General features: G+C 34.1%; 1 protein-coding gene and 1 long non-coding RNA gene across 4 annotated transcripts in view; one reads left to right on the forward strand and one right to left on the reverse strand.

The window, feature by feature from the left end:
• Window positions 1-21,338, reverse strand: part of LOC148679693 (uncharacterized) — a 120,361-nt gene that overhangs the window by 71,744 nt on the left and 27,279 nt on the right. The gene's annotated exons all lie outside the window — the stretch shown is intronic.
• The window catches only part of nck2b (NCK adaptor protein 2b), a 96,791-nt gene that overhangs the window by 49,208 nt on the left and 26,245 nt on the right, over window positions 1-21,338 (forward strand). For all 3 annotated transcript variants that reach the window (XR_015492670.1, XR_015492669.1, NM_001003492.2), the window contains 1 exon segment: window positions 11,348-11,589. Coding sequence is in view for 1 of the 3 variants with exons in the window: in NM_001003492.2 (NP_001003492.2) it covers window positions 11,364-11,589 (226 nt within the window). In the remaining 2 variants the exon portion in view is untranslated.

Below are 21,338 nucleotides of genomic sequence, written 5' to 3' on the forward strand. Positions count from 1 at the left end.
TACGGCGTAGCCTGCGTGTGGTCGCATAGCCCTCACCATCGCCGACGATGACTCGTACCTCTCAAAAAATGTAACTACATGTTACTGGCCAGTGTGGTGGGAGGTGAGAGCCACGCTAAACCAATGAAGCCAGTGTTTATAAGTGTGGAGTCCTGTGAAAGAGGTCCAAATGGAAAGTTTTGTTTTGTGTTTACATGATTAAAGTTGTTGACCGTCTGCTGGTTCCCACCTCAAAATGAGCGAGTTTGAGCTACTTCTACATTAAGGTACATTCAGAAAAAAAACAAAAAAAAAACAAATGTGAAGAAACTCAACACACAGGAACATAAAAACCTACTGCTAGCTAGGTTTTCAGAAGTGTTATTGCAGAGTAACACAAACGGCTCACAGAATGAGTTACAAAAATGATTTCATCTCAAAAACCAAAACAGCACAAACAAATATTTTTGTAGTACAAACCAGCACAAATGGAGCACAAATGAATGAGACTATTTTGCTGGCGTTTTGTGTTGCATGTGGGACCAACTTCATGGAGGTCAAGGTGGGTTATTCCGATTACTTAACGCAAAAGTATAAACCAGGCTTTAGGCTCACTTTAGGCTCACAAATTATACCAAAATGAATCATTTTGAAAATGTAAAACTGCAGTTTGTTTTCTGTGACATGTTTAGTAAGAGGACAGAACACATACAAAACAATTTGTAATGTAAATAAATATCTTTTGTACCCATGAGACATGAAAACCCAATGTATGTGTTGGTGTGAGTGCACTCAATAAAGATATTAGTAAATGTAAACAATCCTGTCCATGAAACTACTGACATGCATATCCTAGATTTTATGTATTTTATATACAAAGTTATCAGATTAATTACAAAAAAAAATTAAAAGTCTGGAAGGAATGATGCTTATGATATCAGAATTTCTATTTGTCAGTCAAGTCCAAAGCAAGATGCATCCCATTGGTAATGATTGATCAAATTAAATGGTAATAAACTACTCTTTAGTTATTAATTAAAAAAAAATGTGTATCAAATATTGGAAAATAAGACTCAAAAAACATAAAAAAATCATACTAACTTAAAATGAGTTGAATCAACAAGTTATTGTTTTATGTTCAATTTACTGACATTTGTGAAAATAAGTTAATTTGATTTGGGGCAAAATAAAGAAATTGTGTGGAATTCAGCATTTTTTTTTACAGTGAACATGATTAAATGAAGTCTAGTTTGCAGCTAAAAACAATGACCATGAAACATGACTTGTGCTTCCACTCATAGTTGCATTTCCTAGTAATACTGTTGAGTCTTACTCAGTAGTTTTATTACTAATTCATGTGTCTGAAGAATGTGTAAAACTTAATAGTCAGGATTCTAATTTATTAGTAGTTTTTATCCACCAACCTGATTTCACCAAGTAGGACATGTTCCTGAATTAACATCTAGGTTTATCTTGGAACAACATTCCAATCAGCCAATCGGAATTAAGGCATACATTTACAGTTTATGTTAAGTTTAGGCTTACGGTTAGGTTTGCGCACTTCTACATGATTGTTATTCAACTGTTATTCCCCTCTGATTTTGGGAATTCTGACTATATTTTCTAACAAAATGAATGTTCCAGGATCAGCATAGATGTTAATCCAGGATCACATAGTACTTGGCAAAATCATGATATGCAGTTTTATCAGAATAAATAATACAATTATACTTGTTATGTCATTTGAAGTCATGTGCTTACCAGGGCCCTTCCCTTCCTAGTCAGTCATTAGTACTATTTTTAGTGGTATAATGAAGATTAATTTTTAACCACTTCACCTTATTGCGAATGCTTTTAAAAAGTGGATTTTGAATACATAATCATGTTGCGTAACCGGATTATGATTTTAGACAATGTGGCTGTATGAGCTTAGTGTAATCAGGGATACAACACAGGATTGTAAGCACTAAATGTCCTCTGTTTGTCCAGACCCCACATGTTAGAGAGGATTTTATTTCACAGTACTTAGATACTCAAGTTTTGGTATTTTAAAAAAGAAGAGGGCTAGGGGATGAATTGGCAAATTATTGATGATAGGCTGTTGAATTTTTGGAAATTATTAGAATTATTAGAAAAATCATGCATACCCAAGGTGGTGGTGCCGAGTAAAGCGTTGTGGCCTTTATAGCTAAGGTGAACCGCACCAAAGTCTCTTTAAGCCAAGTCATTTTACTCTGCGGCCATCTTTGAAACTCCTCTTAAGCAGTATGTTCGGGCATTCTGTTTGAATGGGAAAACATCAAATTCTCCAAAACTGCTTGCCAAGCTTACGATTACATTACATATTTGTAAGGTCTCAAAAGTTTCATTTCTAAACGTCCAAATCAAACAAAATTGGCATATTTTCAGGTTGCTAATGCACATGCACACTTGAAAGTAACGAGATTATGACACCGGCCTCATTTATGGCCTTTCTACACATTATCATCCTATATGTTTACATATCGTACTTGTAGGCGGGGCTTCGTTTGCCATATCGACCGTTATACGTTTCCCCATTCAAAACTATACGAGTGGCTTGTGTTGCGTATTCTATAGTCTTTGACTGCACTTTGCACTCTCACACCAGTGGTGTCTGTTGTTGCATGCATGTTGCTCCATTGGAAATAACAAATTTGTGCGTGCAAAAGACGTGATATGTGAAAGATCCCTAAGAATATTCATTTGTCAATCAGAATCGAGCATTCGACAGGCCTGTACGATAACATGTTATAATTTGCAAACCTCATTAATAGGATAACATGTATAATGTTCATGCTTCAAAGTGAATCTAAACAGCACTGATTGTTTGCTCCAGCAAAACAGCACTTTGTGTATATATATATAAATATATATATATATATATATATATATATATATATATATATATATGTATATGTATATATATATATATATATATATATATGTATATATATATATATATATATATATATATATATATATATATATATATATATATATATATATATATGTATATATATATATATATATATATATATATATATATATATATATATATATATATATGTATATATATATATATATATGTATATATATATATATATATATATATATATATATATATATATATATATATATATATATATATATATATATATATATATATATATATGTATGTATATATATATATATATATATATATATATATATATATATATATATATATATATATATATATATATATATATATACTTAATTATACTTTATCATTTTATCATGGTAGTGAAGTGCTATATGTGTGGCTTAACCGATGATTATGATAATCTACTCTAAATATCAGATATTATAGACAACGATATTTATTTCAAACAACTTAAAGTAAAAGTGTTTAAAATGGTTATTACAGATATAATTGTTTTACAGAAAGTAAATTTACATCTGAATTGTGTCCTTTTTATAAATATTTGATAAAAGTTAGTAAATAATAAATTGTTCATCTCTATGACAATTGTTTGTCATATTCTGGCAATATAGTGATGTAGTGTGATTTACGTCATTGCGGTAAATTTATTGTGATATTTCTTAGGCCATATTGCCCAGCCCTTATAGATGATTCTAACCCTTGCTATTTAAAAAGCTGTCCTCCAAGTCATTGTAATTTTAGCACCCAGTGTTAACAGTTTTTTCTGTAACTGGACAGGTTTTCCTTCTCCATTGATAAACAAAAGGAGTGAAGACATGGGCTGTGTCCAAATTAAAAAAACATGTTCCATACAGTATGAATGTCAGTAGTATGAATGGAACTTGGACTTAATACTTCCACCATTTTATCATCATCACATGATTTACCTGCGTCAGTTGCACCGCTTCACTCCTATTCATGAGTTCTCTCACGGTGCATCATGGGATAGCATAGCATATATCGGATGCACACTTCAGAATCTCTAAGGAAGTAGGTCATCTGGGTACTTCTTGCATACTGTTTTTCGAATTCTATGAAATCGGACATACTACTTGGCTTGCATATTGTTTTTAAGTGTACTATGGAAGTATGCGATTTTAGACACGCCTATGGAGATCTGGCAACATTCTTTAACAATAACCACCAATGCGACATTATAACCGTTCTGAAGTAGCAGTTTATAGCCAAATCTGAGGCTGCCGCTTGTTGTTTTGTGTCAGAATCTAACAGCACTTAAGGTCCTAATAAAATTTAAATAAACTCTTTTAGATGTTAGCATCAGTAGGTCCGTCTTAAGGTTATCTATTAGCTAATTGCTGAAAGCAGTGCAAAATGTGATATTATATGATAAACATTTTTTTTGATATCACCTGATACTTACTGATCAATCAAATGTTCTCTGCTATCTGACATCCGCCGCCCTCTTCAAGGCGCTTTTTATTTGATGCGTCCAAACCTTTGCACCTTTGACCTGTGATTAAAAACAAAAAAACTCTATTGGCTGTTTTTCAAAAAAAGGGAGTGTCTACTCTATCTCCCGCCCTGTCTTCATGTTTCTGTTGAGATTGCGTCAAACATTGAAAATAAAATGCACACTTCACTTCATGGGATCTTTAACAAAATCTGTGATTTGTGACGTTATATTGGCTTATCGCTTTTTTTATTGCTCCTGCATTTCATCATTTCTTGCTGACATTATGGAAGGCAGCCTGCTGTCACTGATAATACGGGCAGGGGGCTGTTTAATTATGAAGTGGCCAGTCTTTGTGTAAAGTGTCATGTTGGGCTGCTTGTGTGTTTGTGTGTGGCAGCTGTCAATGTGACTGGATGATGACACACTGAGTGTCCCTGGAGTAGGACTGTCACAATACCATCATGCCTTTTTAGTGACACTCTCTCTCTGACAGAGGTCGTATACTGTAATATTATTCTGTTAAAATTACAATAAATACCAGCTGTGGTTATGGTACAGACATTTCTATATTTACGATAAATTACCACATTTCATTAGTTGATAGTGTTAATGCACCAATATTTTGAATCATTAACATCTACATAATACAAAAATGCCATCATAATGAACCAAAGCTCATCTCAAAAGCTTTACCACAAGCAGTGCTAACATGAAGAAGGTGATCAGGATTATTCACATGACTACTAAACTTCATCATGATAGCACGACCCAAAAGTAAAGTAATAAACATCATTCACCAACATCAGATGTACCACAAAACTTGAATGTACATAAATGATGAGAAAAAATTTAAAAAGGATCATAGTAATGTCAGAAAAAAACACACAAAAAGTGGATTGTTATACAGGGAAGTCAATTTAAGGTTATTCACTGTATATAGTAAGGACAGTATTTTGTTCACTAAACCACCTAACAAAAGTCTCGTCGCCTATCCAAGTTGTAGGAGCAACAAATAATAACTTGACTTCTAGTTTATCGTTTGGTATCAGAAGTGGCTTATATGAAAGGCAAAGGCCTCTACATTATGCTCATTTTACCAATGAAATATGACCATGTCTTGATTTTTAATGATTTAGTTAGGTCAGTAAGGTCTGACTTTGCTTAGACAAAAGTCTTGTCACTAAACAGTGTTACATGCCTCCCCTATCTAGGGCCAGGGAAACATGCAACAATTTAACATAAAGGGGAAAATAAAATAAAATAAATTAAATTTAACAAAATAAATTTAGCCAAATTATAAAATTAATTAGAGGCCAATTTTGATGCTATAAAATATAACTAAATAACAAACAAACAAACAAACAAACAAACAAACAAAAAAAAAAACTAAAGGGCAAGGCAGCCAACAATCATCACTCTTCTCCTTTCCCAGCACTTCAACAATAATTCACACCAAATCCAAAATGTTGTACAGTACAGAATATAAAGTCATGGTGCAGTAGAAAAAGAATTATTATTGTGTACATCTCTCATGAGCTTAGAGGACTGCATCCATACATCTCTGCAATGACTCAAATAACTTATCTATAAAGTCATCTGGAATGGCAAAGAAAGCGTTCTTGCAGGACTCCCAGTTCATGAAGACTCATTGGATTCATCTTCAATGCCTCCTACTTCATCTTACACCCTGACATGCTCAATAATGTTCATATCTGATGATTGGGCTGGCCAATCCTGGAGCACCTTGACCTTCTCTGCTTGCAGGAACTTTGATGTAGAGACTGAAGTATGAGAAGGAGTGCTATCCTGCTGGAGAATTTGCCCTCTTCTGTGGTTTGTAATGTAATAGATACGAATTTATGAGAACTCAGTAACCAAGTCTGAACACAAACAAACTGAGTTGCAGCAGTTTTGCTGTAATGCTTGCCATCATGCTTTGGTTCCAACCTTTTAAAGGTGACAGAATGCTGAATCTGAAATTGCATACTTAAAAATGCTTCACAAGTAGTGTTTATAATTAATTTGTGTTAGTAAATACATCAACTAACATTAACTGAACATGAAAACCATACCAGAGCCAAGTAGTATATTCAAATTCAATTGGTTCAAATTGGTTCAGGATTGGTTGAGCTACGCATCGATGAATTTGCTTTTCAGTGTTTGAACTCTCAGTAATGATTAAATCACGCTGAACTGAGCTAAACTGAACTGTACTGAACTTAAACACTAAAAACTGAACTACACCTTTCCAGTTACTATGACCATTTATTTAAAGCTGCTTTGACACAAGCTACATTGTAAAAGCGCTATACAAATAAAGCTGAATTGAATTGAATTGAATTGAATTCATGATACGAGAAGATTACTACTTTGGGAATGATTCTGAAGTATGACATACTATGGACACTTAATTATGCAATGAGGTCACGGGAGAAAATTTATGAATGGAAGTGAACCAGTGCAACTGACACTGGTAGGTTATGTGATAATGACAACATGGCAGATGTAGTACACCCAAGTTCCAGTCGTACTGCTCATTCTTGCTCTAAAGAAAACACATTTCAAATAGTTGTGGTTTGAAATAAGTTCAAATTCAAATGTTGTACCTAATCGGTACAGGATTTTGGAGAATTGTGAATGTTGAAATTGTGTTATTTCATCGGTTGTGTTTTCTTCTTAAGATGAGAAGAACATCAAGGAGGATCTGGTAATGTTTAATTTTATATCATGTTGGAATTTAACAGGGTCTGTATGTCTTGTGTTTTTGATTTTTAAATTGAAAGAAGAACCTAACTAAATTGATGATTGGCCAGATTACACTCAACACACTTTAACCAAGTAGCTATGTCTCTATCCATTTTCATTTGTGTATTGATTGATTGGTTGTATTTTAAGATCTTGTAGTATATACCAAAACAAAAAAAAAAAATGAGATTGTGGTCCTTGGAAAAAAGTGTACAGATTATGTGAATTCACTCTGTAAATGCTTCTAAATTACACAAATACTTGTAAAGAAACCCTTAAGATGAAGATTTTTCTAAATTCTTTTGCCTTTTTCGTAGTTGTTGTTGTTATCTATGCTGATGAACTTCAGCAAAATCACCCTACTCAAGCTACAATGATTCATTCTTTCCAAATATACAGTAGCTATTCATAATGCATATCTGCAGATTTCACAAAGATTAGGATGTTTGAGTCATTATTTATGGCTGTGTCAAACCAATCGGATGTCAAAAAACTAGCAGGGACAAAAGCGTCTGTGTTGTCTGTGGCTTTAGCAAAACACATTTGAACACACCAAAATGACTACAGACGCCTGCCAAATAGCTTGTGTGATCTGTGTCTGCAGGTTCTGAAGTAATTGTCAATATCAGCAGGTATAAATCCACATTCCTCTTTCAAAAAGGGAAAGTAAAACTTGAACTGGATATACAAGCCATAATTAAAGCAGGACTTGCATGCCATTTTGAGTTTCAGTCATTCCACTTTCCTCATTCCAGGCAACTTATGTTCCTATGAAAATATTTGCTTATTGTCATGGACATGTAGCATTCAAACAACCTTCTGTCAACAAGACTTCTCAGCTTTTTTGCTCTTACTTGCTTTACTTTCGTATTTGTTTGCTGAACTGAATAAAAAAACCAAATCAATCGCTCTCAGCAGCTCATTTCTAATGTAACATGCTTAATCAGATAAACTGCCACCAATGTATGGACCCTTAATTGTACCCTTGCCACCAATAATTGTACCCCTGAAGCCAGTGTTGGTGGGTGAAAACGACAATTTTCTAACTGTTTATTATATATTTTTATTTCAATCAAATGAATGCCATAGTGAGTATACATGACATCTTTAATATTGAAAATAAATAAAGATTCAGACATCAAACATTTGTTTACATATGTAACAATTGACATTACATATGTAACTGATTGCATTAAAAAGTATATATTTTAGTCACTGAACATCTTTAGAAATTTAAAAACAGTTCATTTGAAGGTGCCATATACCGCATTGGTTTAATAAGTTCAATTGTTCTCTGATATCTACATAGTAGGTTTATGTTTATATGTAGGTTTATATCTCTAGAAATGGTTTCATAAGCTACTCCATAAAATACCCATAGAATCAGAAAGTCTATAATTGACCATATATGGTTCGTGTCATGAATAATAACGAGCTCAGTTCTGACGTGCCTCTCTTACAGACACACACCCACATAGCATGATGTTCGCTGAACACGGATAAATATAAACCCAATCATACCTAACCTATTTTGCTCATCAGATGTGTTGTGAATAAAGGCTAAATTATAATTAAACTTGACAAAAGAGTGATAGAGATGTATGGCGTTTTATTTTGAGGCTATGTTGTCAAAGAAAGCACAGCCCAGACTTAGTATCAACCTCTGGATGAACATATGACAGTTGAGCTAAGTGATTTGATGATTCAGCAGTCTACATGTGTTTGCTGAAACGTATGCATCAAATTTCACATCAAAAACGATAGATTACAAAAATGTAACTAAACATACTCTATGCCTTTTCGGAATGGGAATACATTTGTAATCTGTAAATCTTGCTTCCTGAGGCAAGTTTGAAACGTCTCTCATGCTGTGCTTTCCCAGTAATGCACAGTAAGCAATTTGTGGCTCGTGTTTTCAAAATAAAAGTCACACATAGTAAGTGAAATACACACTTAAAGTAACGAGGAGTAAAAAGTATCACTGTTGTATCACTAGAAAACATTTGGCTTATCAAACACAGTCTGAGGCAAGCATATTAATGATCTCAGAGGATTTTTATGATCTCAGAGCTGCATATGAGTCATGTTCTCTTGATGACGTGGCGGCTGATCAGGTCTGGATGAATGATCTAAAGTAGGCATACATGCAAATGTTGAGGGCAATGCTCTTGAGTCTCGTGAGTTTGTTTTGTCCTCTGATTAGCCCGTTGTCCACCGAGGTTTTACTTTTGTGGAATTTACAGGATAACAAGGAAGAGTGGTGTCTGAGGCTCACAGTATGTCCATTAACTGATCTTTTATTATTCTACTATTCCTTGGTGTACCCAGATTTCCGCTATAGGGCACCTTTAAATTAACATGAAATTGTGCACCATAAAGTCTACAGAAGCATTCAGAAGTATATTTAAGTAAAATGTTGTCATTCCCTCTTTGTAAAGACTTCACACAATATTAAAAAACATGCCCTTTCATGTGGCTTAGTTTTGTAATAAATTTGTTAACATTCAGCTTAAAGAGTTATGACAACCCCCCTCCCCTATCTCAGCAGGGAGTTTTCACACCTCTAGTTTGTAAAAGTCAGGAAAGTGGGTGAGTTTAGCTTTGTTTAGGTGGGAGTGTCGGCAAAAAAGGTTTGCATGAAAAGGGGAGTTTTGGTACGTGCAAGTGCTGATTTTCACCTCGGCAACACAAACAGACGCAGGGGAGATGGACAGTAATTTTGAGAATAATCCATCCATAATATTGTAGTGTTAATAACATACTGTAAACTTAGTAACTGAATAATTTTGACCAAGGTATGTCTTCAAAGACTGAAAGAGTACTGCTGATGATACTAACTAACTTTGCCATCTGAATAAACATAAACAAAGAACACTGATCACATGCTTACCAAATCCATAAAGACAGGACAATTATCATGAACTGGAACAGTGTCTTTTTTAAAAAGGAGACAAGCGACAAATCCGAATTTCCCCATTTCAAGATTCTAAAGGCTTCTAAGGATTCTAAACTTATTTTTGTCAGCGTTAGCAGATCACAGTAATCCACATGTGGATCCACACACGAGCTGTGTTCTCATCGCAGCGAATGGAAACAAAAAACAAAAACAAAAACCGAAGGTTCTGTTTTTTTAAATGCTACACTGACGACCCATGTCTCCAAACATTTCTTCATCTACTTGTTTGAATTACTGTTGGCATATTAATGAAGTTGCACCTCATTCACAGTGGCTCATTCACACACTGATTGGTTAAAACCAAGTCTTTCTCATAAATTAATGAACAGATGAAAACTCAACGACGTCACTTTGTACTGGCCGGAACAGACAGCCAATCTCCATGCTGGAATTTACACAATGAACTCATCGCCGTGACGTAGCTTCAATTTATTTTTTTTAAACTGGAAGAATGAATTTGCTCTAAACAACGCAAAAGCAACCAATTTTCACTTTTTAGTGAATTGCATGTGTCCTAACAGTGTTTTTAGCAGACGGGGGTTACATATATGACTGTCAAAATCTCAAAAAATGTGTTTTGGTGTTTCGTGACTCTATAAAGTAAAGCAGTTGTTTCCCAAAACTTGTTTTAAACCAGTTTGTTGATATATCGATTCATTTTACAATGCCTTTGTGAGCATTTTGAATCTTGAAATGACTGGATGGATAAAAAAAACAACCCTCTAAAGCTGTATTTATACACCTTTCACGTGTAGTTACATGTTATTGGTTGTTCTTTATTCAACCCGTTTAATTCATCCTTTATAATATTCTGACACACGATTATTCACGATCTCCATTTCTCTTTTTAATATCCGTCTCTCTCTTTGTCTCTCCTTCAGTGTATCTGCTGAATAATTTACTGTGTTTAAGATGGGAAGGTGAAAAGGGGAGCCTTTAAAAGCTGTTTGAGGGCCAAGCCTGCTGTGAGTGGGGAGTGTGTAAATGTATGCATGTGTGTGTGTGTGTGTGTGTGTGTGTGTGTGTGTGTGTGTGTGTGTGTGTGTGTGTGTGTGTGTGTGTAAGTTGTTCGTTCTGAAACAAGCTGTACCTCCAGGCTAGCTCTTGATCCATCAGTCTTTCCTGTGGTTTCTGCTCAGTGTCTAGAAATCGTCTTGCCAGATATATGCTAGATTTCACAAGAGAAAGACAATCTGCTGTTCTTATGGAATGAATTTTGTACTTATTTTTGCAATAGAGATTATAATTTCTTCGTTTCTTTATATTCCAGAGGGACTCCATGAAAGATGTCAGAGGAGGCGATTGTTATTGCCAAGTGGGACTATACGGCACAACAAGACCAGGAACTTGACATTAGGAAAAACGAGCGTCTGTGGCTCCTGGATGATTCAAAAACATGGTGGAGAGTACGAAATACGTCCAACAGAACGGGTTATGTTCCTTCCAATTACGTTGAACGCAAGAACAGTCTCAAGAAAGGATCTCTGGTGAAAAATCTCAAAGATACACTCGGTGAGAGGCTTCTTTATTGGGATTTATCTGTTTGGCTAAGCAACAGTTATCCAATAATGTCAGGATGATGGATGTGTGAGATGTTTTTAATATCTTGAAGCAATGACATATATGATACTCCATAATAAAAAAGTAAGAATAAATTAAGACACGATCTTTAAAATAAGAAAATTCTCTGAAGTTATGAAGTAATAACTTTGAACTTTTCTTTATTACATCCATAAATTTGACCGCACACGTCTTAATCAGATGTCAAACATATGCTATTATTCAAATGTTTGAGGTCAATATAATTTTTCTATGTTATTTTGAAAGAAAATTAATATTTAATCTTCAAGGACCTAAGAAACTGATCAAGAGTTAGAGTAAATGCTTTCATATAAATAATATAGTTTTAAAATGAAAAAAGTATTATATATTTTATCTTTTAAGCGTAAAATCTTTTACAAATTGATCAGAAATTTGAGCACTTCACATCAAAATATATATTTTTAAATAATCCTGTGACACTTATTATTTTAATTATCTGGAATGAAATATTAAACAATTTAATTGAAGTAAAAAAATATATTATTAGTTGTACAATTTTTTTTTTATAGGACTTGTTTCTTCATTCTGATTGATTGTTGAATAAAGGGTAATTTCTAATATATTCAATCCCTTTTTATTTAAGAAATACAAAACCTTTAGAGATGCAAAAGAAAAGCCTGCAACATCAAGGGTGTGTAAGCAGGAAGCACCAATTTAAAAGATTTTGTTGTTAAAACTAATTGGTTTTCCATTTGTTGAAAACACAGGGGAGAGAAGTGAAGCGGTCAATCGATCAGCCTTGTCTTGGGGCATAATGAGGCAGTACATGCATATGTGATTCAGAGGAGTCAGTTTCTGCCCTCCTGGCTGTGAATTACGGTAGCCCAGTAGTGCACAACACAGTGCAATTTAAATCCAAACATGAGTGCATGCACACAACAAAAACAAGCCAAGATTCCATGTAATCAAGCCAAACACAGATTTCTTTACAATTTAAAATATCCTTGGAGATCTTTTCTGCTGGAGATACAGTTGTTCTAAAAAACAACAGCAAAAAAAGTAAATAAAAAATCGGACATATCTTAGAAACGGTAGTAAAGAAATTTTTGATGATTTTATAACCTTGACTTTTTTTAAATCGTGGTTTACCTTGAAAACAGTTATAGTCCCATGCCTATTCACAACACAATGGAATTAAGGAAAAACACTATGAAAATACTCCTAACTATTATATCTGTGAAAACGGACAATTGTTCACATTCTTATGCGATAAAAAAAATAGTTACATTTATATAATGCTTTTTGGACTAAACAAAAGACCTCCACAATTACACATTGAATTTATTTAATTCGATGTACAATGATGATGATAGAAGCACTTGTTTCGATGAAGTGACAAGTCTCAGTTTACTATTGCGCATAAAAAAAAAATCAGAAACAGGAAAGATAAAGAACAAATACAGACAAAAAAAGAAAAAAATAGTGAGTTAGAGGCTCAAGGGTTACCAAAGTGGATGTAAACATACATTTTAATAGTGGTGGAAAGATTTTATTAATTAATTGGCAAAAAAATGTATTGCAAGTACACTTTTAGAAAAAAAATGGTACATTAAAGAAGGTACAAACCCTTGTCACTGCGTCAGTACCTTTTTATGGAACAGATTTGTAACTTAAGACAAAGAAACTAATTTGTATTATTGCAGTTTGTACTGTTAAGGACATGATTTGTACTATAGGAAGCTAAAATGTACCTTTGGTTTTTTAAAATCTGCAGATACATTATTGTACCTTCATCAAAGGTACAAATCTGATCCATGAAGGTAGTATACCATAGTGACAAGACACTTTGTGCCTGAACTGTGTCAAATGTGTTCCTTCAAGAGTTATTTAAGGGCATTTTACTGTATCCAAAATGTGTCAATTTATTTTCAGCAAACATAAAACATCAAATACATTTATTAAAGAATGTTTTTAAAAAAGTTCCTTTTTGTGCAAATGCACCTTTTCTATTTACAATAAAGAATTCTTTAACATAAATCAAAAGATCTTGGTGTGGATATAAATAATAAAACTATTTATCAGAAAACACTTTTCAAATGTTTTAATGAAAATGCCTTACGTTTATTTTACAATACTGATAGTTTTGTTTAGCAGTTCTTTTGAATTATAGAACTTAAAAATTAATGTTCATGAGTTTTTTAAGCATGTTTTTAAATAATGATTCTTGTTTTTATATGGAAATTATTCATAATATCACTTTGCTCTTACAGTCATATTTATTTTCATAGATATTGTAATACACTCATAGAAAGAAAGGTACGCAAGCTGTCACTGATGTGGTATCTTTTCAAAAGGTAGACATTTGTACTTAAAGGGTAAACTTAAACTCTTCCTTAAGGAACAGTTTTGTACCACTGTGTATCTTTTTTCTGAGAGTTTAAAGTAAAAGTGTTTCGAAACTACTTAAAGTACGTGTAAAAAGTAGCACTTCTAAAAGTCCTTAAGAGTTGAGAGTAGTGAGTATTATGCTATAAAAACTGATTCAACTATTTAATGTCCACCTGCAAATTAAAAATGTCGCTTACATTAGTGACATTTTCTTTTAAGGGTGTTTCTAAGTGTAAATGAATTTATTTGCAATTCATGGACTATACATTTAAAGTGTAGGATTAATTTCATGTGAGAACATATTACATTAATATATGCACCTATAATAAGGTGTCAGAAAGCAGGTTAATACTTTTTCATGCAGAGTGAAATCTGTGTATTCTAAGGGGATAAAAAATCTATAGCTGTGTGATATGCTATGTTAGAACTTAGGTCAGGGGTTCTCAAAAAAATCACAGTTCAAAGAATTGAATCTGAATTGTCATGAATGTCCAATGTCTGGATTAACAAAACATGATTTTAATAAATATACACATAAATTAACCATTAAAAATGACTTTTCCACTTGAAAATACAAAAGTAATAATAGCAAGGCTCAGTGCTTACACTCAAAAAATATTGTTTAGACAAAACAATAAATTAACGCAACCGTTTGCATTAATATGTTCAAGTTACGACAACATCAATCAAAATGAGGTTCAGACAACAAACTTTATTTTGTTAGCCAAATCTTTTCCTCCTCAATCAGAGGCATTTTCACTTAGCAAAAAACTCATATTTTTAAGTTGAGTACTCAAAATAAGTTTTTCAAATTAAAATTGAAAACAAATCCAGTGTTATGTACTTAATTAGTTGCATGTTTTCAAGTTTAGATCCTCAAATTAGGAAGCTGAAATAAATTGTTGATTTTTTTTCTTTGTTTTCTAATTTACTGTATAAGAAATACATTTTACAACAACATTTTTGTTTTCCGGTAATTTTTTATTTGTATTAAACCACAGGTTTTCTTTTTTTTTTTTTTTACAAAACAAAAACATGTTCTGTCCCATTTTATAAGTATAAAAAATAACAAAAAACATCAGTGTGTGGATTTAAAAATACAAAAAAACTCCATCAGTGTGTAAAAATTGAGTTATCACCCCTATTCCGTTGGGTTGCTACAAGTTAAATATTGTTTTAAAGTAACTGACAGATATATTTACCTTTAAATTTGCCACATTTGAAATTTGATTTAATTATCAATGTTTACCTGAAAGCTTAATAAAGTTATTCTGGCTACTTAAAAGTTTTAATCTAATCAGGTTTTTAAGAATGTTTAAGTTACAATAGTGTATTAAACTATGTAGTGGTAACGGACTCTGGTGTTATTTTTTAAAGTGATCGCAGCACTGTCGTCTCTCAGCAAAAAGGTCGCCGGATTTGTTTCTCCCTGTATTCATGTGGGTTTCCTCCGGGTGCTTCGGTTTCCCCCAAAGTCCAAAGACGTAGTACAGGTGAATTGGAGGAATTAAATTCGCCTTATGTAGCTGTATGAGTGTGAGTGAATGGGTGTTCCCCAGTACTGGGTGTGGCTAAAAGGGCACCCGCTTCGTAAAAAACACTTGCCAGAGTAGTTAGCGGTTCATTCACCTGAAGGGACTTAGCCGAAGGAAAATGAATGAATGAACAAGCAGAAAAAAGTCTATTTTTTGAGTGTATTGTGTTGCAAACTCATGTTTGCTATTTAAGTTTCATTGTGCTGTGACATTACTGGGCCACAGTAGGAAAGACCAATGTGACCCAGACTTTCAAGCCTCGATCAATTAGTGTTGACTTCATTTGACCTGTTTAAAGTGACTGTTGTTGGCGTCAGAGCTGTTATTTGCTGAACCATGTGTTAATATCGAAGAGGTGTCAAGTACTGCTAAATGCCCTCCCCATCTCTTGATTTACTGTATGTGCTTCGTTCTGCACAGTGGTTTGGTTTTTACAGCAGCAGCATGGTGTTTTATTGTTATTATGGTGGAGATTCTAATTGGGCCACACTTTGGTTTAACCACCTGGGATGATCAAGCTAAAGGCAGTTGATATGCAGATGGTAGGAAATGAGCCGTGGTAATGGCAGTTGCTCCTGTTCCTCGATGTCCTGTTTAATATTGCCATCAACTACATGGTTGTTTAAACACACATTTCATGGGTAAATGAAACTGAAATGGAGGAAGTATTGATTTAATTTGACTTTTGAGGCTTGCATGTATAGCTATTGGGATTGTTTATTTTTTTTATTTTTTTTAAAGTAGTTCATCATGGCTGTATTTATTTGATCGAAAATGCAGATGAAATGGAAATATTGTTGCATATTGTTACAGTTCCTTTTGAAATCATTCTTATATGCTGTTTGGTGTTTAAGAAAATGCTGATATATTTTTCCTAGACTTGTCTACGGATGCTGATTTTGGTTAATTTTTCCAATGAACAACTGCTGCTCGTTAACCAAATATATACCATTAACCGGTCAGATTAATATAAATTATTATTTAATAAAAAATTAATTAACATGTCTATTTTTGTGTCTGACACATTAAATATTGAACTTTAAAATGACCTAAAACTGATTTATTTTATCACATGAACAACAGCATACAAAACATATTAACTACAGAACATCTTCAAGCACCTGCAGTTTCCAACAGCATAGAATAACAGAATAAACTGAATAAAAAATACTAAAATAAAAAGGCCTGCCCTAGATATATTAACTTAAATAACAAATGTAGATTACGAAACGAAAACACTGACTAAATTCTTTTCAGAAACAGCTGTTTAGAAAAGAATAATATTATGCAGTTTTTCCAGTCATATATAAATATATTCAGAATTATTAGCCCCTTTTGATTTATTTATTTCTTTCTTATACAATAACTTGCCTAATTACCCTAACATGCCTAGTTAACCTAATTAACCTAGCTAAACCTTAAAAATATAAAAAACATAAAATATTATGTACTGTCATCATGGCAAAGATAAAATAAATCAGTTTATATATATATATATATATATATATATATATATATATATATATATATATATATATATATATATATATATATATATATATAATGTACAGTCAGTAAAAGTCAGAGAGTTTAATATCTGGCTTAGTGTAGCAACCCTAATAATAGTTAATGTTTCCTATAGGGTATATTTATGCGGTAAAATATATTTTTTATTATTTTAAAGACATGGCACAGAACATTCTGAGACCCACTTTGTATAGTATACCAATCAGGCAGTGAAGATAGTTGATTATTAAAGAAAACAGACCTTAAAAACACAGATTTTGTAACGGCATACAGTTCACCGGAAGCATTTGACCCAGGTTACTGAAAAATTAAAAGTCCTTCTGCATACTTCTGCATATACCATAGTCAGCAATTCAGAACTCTTACAGAAAGATCACATGACATTGATGACTGAAGTAGCCTAAGGATACTGAAAATTCAGACTATGCAGTTACAATGCAATTAATTACATATTAACATTTATATTTAATAATGCAATTAATTATATTTGAAAATGTGTTTCACTATTTTTACTGTATATTTTTTATATAATAAATGCATCAATGATTAAATATTCTTTCCAAACCTTTTAAAAAACTTTTATTATTTACCTTTATTTCTTTTTTTTTATTATTCAAGCCATTGACCGCTGGTGTATATGCTTTCAGGTATGTTTATAGACTGCAGAGAGACTGGGTCTAGCAGTCAATAAGACATTTACATCCAGAAAGAGATTTATTGAGTGGAAAAACATCACTTTCGAAGACAGACAGAGCAATTAAGAGCATCCTCCTCACCATTTTGATTTCTGCTGACAACTATTTGCACATTATCCTCACAAACACACTGTACCCCTCCTTCCCTGTCAGGCTAAATAGGCCCCAGAACTCTGAACCTTTGACCTGCACCTCTTTAGAACATCCTTTCCCGCCCTCCCTCTCTGTCCTCATGAAACATGTAACATGCTAAGCTTAATTACTGACACATGAATCTCTGCAAGGACTCCAAGACAGGAAATGGGAGGATGGAGGGCAAGAACCTCCACAGTGAGACTCCGCAGGCTGTTTTGCTGTCTCTTGTGCATTTAAGATCAGTAGTAAAGAGCTGTTTTGATGGCTCTTGGTTGGTTTTTGGCTCATTTAGTCATTGGCAGACCTTCATCAGTAGAGAACATGAACTGTTTTAAAGAGCCCATATTATACATGAAATAGGGTCATATCTTGGTTGTAAGGGTCTCCAACAACAGTTTAATATGCATGCAAGGTCAAAAAACACTTTCATGGTCTTATAAACTGCATTTATTTTTACCTAATTATCCCAGCGACTTCCGTATGAATCGTCCAGTGATTCATTTGTTCCCAAACCCCTCCTTAGCGCGAAGCTTATCTGCGCTGATTGGACCAATGACAGTCTGTTGCAATTGGTCGACATGCCTTCAGTCAGAGAGTGAAATGCCCAACAGCTAATCAGCAATATAAAAGTAATCACAGTTCATACACGCTCTAGTGTAGGCGTGGATTTTAGCTGCCAGTGGGTCAATGTAAATACAGACTATGGACTTGAAAATACAGACGACTAACTATTTTATTGAGCAAAAACTCCAAAAACAGTTGAGGAGATCTCCTTGCTTCTCACTCTGCTCTTTTCACAGACACACACACACATATTGCACACACACGCACTTAACCCTGCTCCGGACGACAACGCGCGTGCACACACACACACACACACACACACACACACACACACACACACACACACACCTCCGGATGACAGCGCACGCACACACAGACACACACACTACTCCTCGTCCACAGAGCTCCGTTAACAAAGCAGCACGCGTCGCGTTTTTAACGTGGCTTTGCACGCGATAAGAGAATATAGCCAGTTAACCTGATACAGTACACGCGGTTACAAGTAACAAATCACAACTAAATACATTTGCAAGCTAGAGTCAACGAGGCAACTTTAATCGCACGTACTTACACTTGAGAAATGGAGGAAGAAAAATCCATCCTGACGTCAGTAAGTTACTCTTTACTGATCCTTCCTTTAACAAACGCTGATGAAGTATTCTTTGTAGCATGTAGCTTGCAGAAGTTTCCAGTAGTTTCCAACTGCTTGGCTATAATGCTGAGGTTTCATCTTTGGGTAGAGACTCAATATATCCATCTGCAGTGTGACTTCAATCAACCGGCATGTTTGTGTGTGTGTGTGTGTGTGTGTGTGTGTGTGTCTGGGTTTCTGCGTCAGAGGGCGGGGCCTCAGGTTTGAAATCTCCCGGGTTTGCGCGTGCACGTGAATAACTTGGTTTCGTTCGTACGTCATGGCGAAACACCTAATGAATCGGTATCAAGGCGACTCGTTTGAAGCACTATGAGTCGACTCTTTTATAGATGAATCAACAGTTTTAAACACTGTACACTAACAGATTTAAGCCTTAGCTGGATACTTCACTTCACTTAGAGCTGTGTTACACACTACATGGAGGGGAATTTTCAAAAACCCATAATATGGGCTCTTTAAAAAAACCCTGTTATGGGTTTTTGAAAATGACCTTCCACACAGTGTGCAACACAGCTCTAAGTGAATGGAAACATCCAGTTGAGGGTTAAATTTGAAAATACACCTTGTTTAAAAATATCGTTTTTAAAAAAAAAATTTTTCCAAAAATTTGACGTTTAAATGACTCGTCGTTTAAATGATTTGTCTTTAGTCTGGATCTTTTGCATGTTCGTGTCAAGGTCGACACAAAACAATACCAAATTATGAACTGCCGGATCTGGTAAAACGTGAACGAGCCTTTCCCTTAAGGGAAAGGGATCGATGACGAGAAGATTGCTTACACTGAGAGATGGCCAGACTGAAATTTGTCTGGTAAAAGTGTTTCCATTGTAGTTTATGCACATATTTTCTTATCGAAAAAAAGTTTATCCTACTCAGTTATGTGCAAAGTTATTTTATTTATGCGCATTTTCAAAATGTATGCGTAGCTTGCTGTTATATCCAAAATGTGCATAAAAATAGGTAGATGGAAACGTAGCTATTAACTTCTATCAGAGTTGGGAAAAATAGATGTTATGAAAGTCATCAACCTTAAGGTTATAAAGTTTTTAGTATTTTTCAAGGTTCATTAGAAGGAAGGAGGAAACCCATGCGAAAATGGGGAGAACATGCAAACTCCACACAGAAATGCCTGCTGACCCAGCTAAGGCTCAAACTTTCTTGCTGTGAGGTGATAGTGCTATCCACTGCCCCATCGGGCAGCCCAGCAGCAGGATTTTGATAAAGCCCAAGAAACATTTATTGAAAATGTTGCACGTTCACTTCAATTTGTGCAGACAAAATACGGAGGTTGTGAATCTTCAACATTACACATTATTGTCAGACACCAGTCGTCAAGTTCAGGATTTTTGTTAAATGTTACACTAAATTTCAGGTTTGTTTTTTGCCAAACCCTATTACATTGCCTCCAAAAACATGACATAAAACAAATCTTTGTGTTTTATGACATATGTCATATATTTTCTCTTTTATTGGCGAGTCTTACATTAGCATCACTGCTGTTGGTTAATTAAAAAGCCCCTATTATGGATTAGGAAATGTTCTTATTTTGGTTTTGCGAGTCCCCAACAACACTTCGACAAGCATGCAAGGTCAAAAAAATGTATATATTTTTACCTTATTTACTCAATGACTCCCAATGGTTCAATACTCATCAATATATTTGACCAAATCCCTCCGTTGTGTGATGCTAATCTGCTGTAATTGGTCTGATGGGACAGTCTGTTATGATTGGAGTGCTTCATGCAGTGCTTGTCAGAAACATTTACTGTCAGCATTACCGCATTACGACTTACACGTGTTAAAGGTTTTATACAGTGTATGAACAGACAACATGGTTTCAATTTTACTTTATCAATTTAACCAACTCCAACGAGGTAGCATAGTTGCTGATTAACCTTTTTTTTTATTAACACACAGGCTGCGGATCCAACTTTGTATAGATTGAGATTGCTGGATTTAAATCCTCGCCTTTTTGCAGTCAAAAAAAAAAAGTGACTTCGAAATCCGCTACAGTATTTAAGGGAGGGGCTCCAAGTTTTCCCAGCTTGTCGGTGGGCAGTATTATTATGTTTCACCTTGACATTAACATGAAACAGCTTGGAAGTTTTGAAAAGGACTCGATTAAACGACTTTCTTTTGAGAGTCAACTTTATACATGGTGAACTTTCAGATTTAAACCTCTGTGTGATGTTTTCATTCATAAAGACCTGTGTTAGACACTGC

This window comes from Danio rerio, chromosome 6, assembly GCF_052040795.2.
Source record: "Danio rerio strain M-AB ecotype USA chromosome 6, GRCz13ab, whole genome shotgun sequence".
Taxonomy (NCBI): domain Eukaryota; kingdom Metazoa; phylum Chordata; class Actinopteri; order Cypriniformes; family Danionidae; genus Danio; species Danio rerio.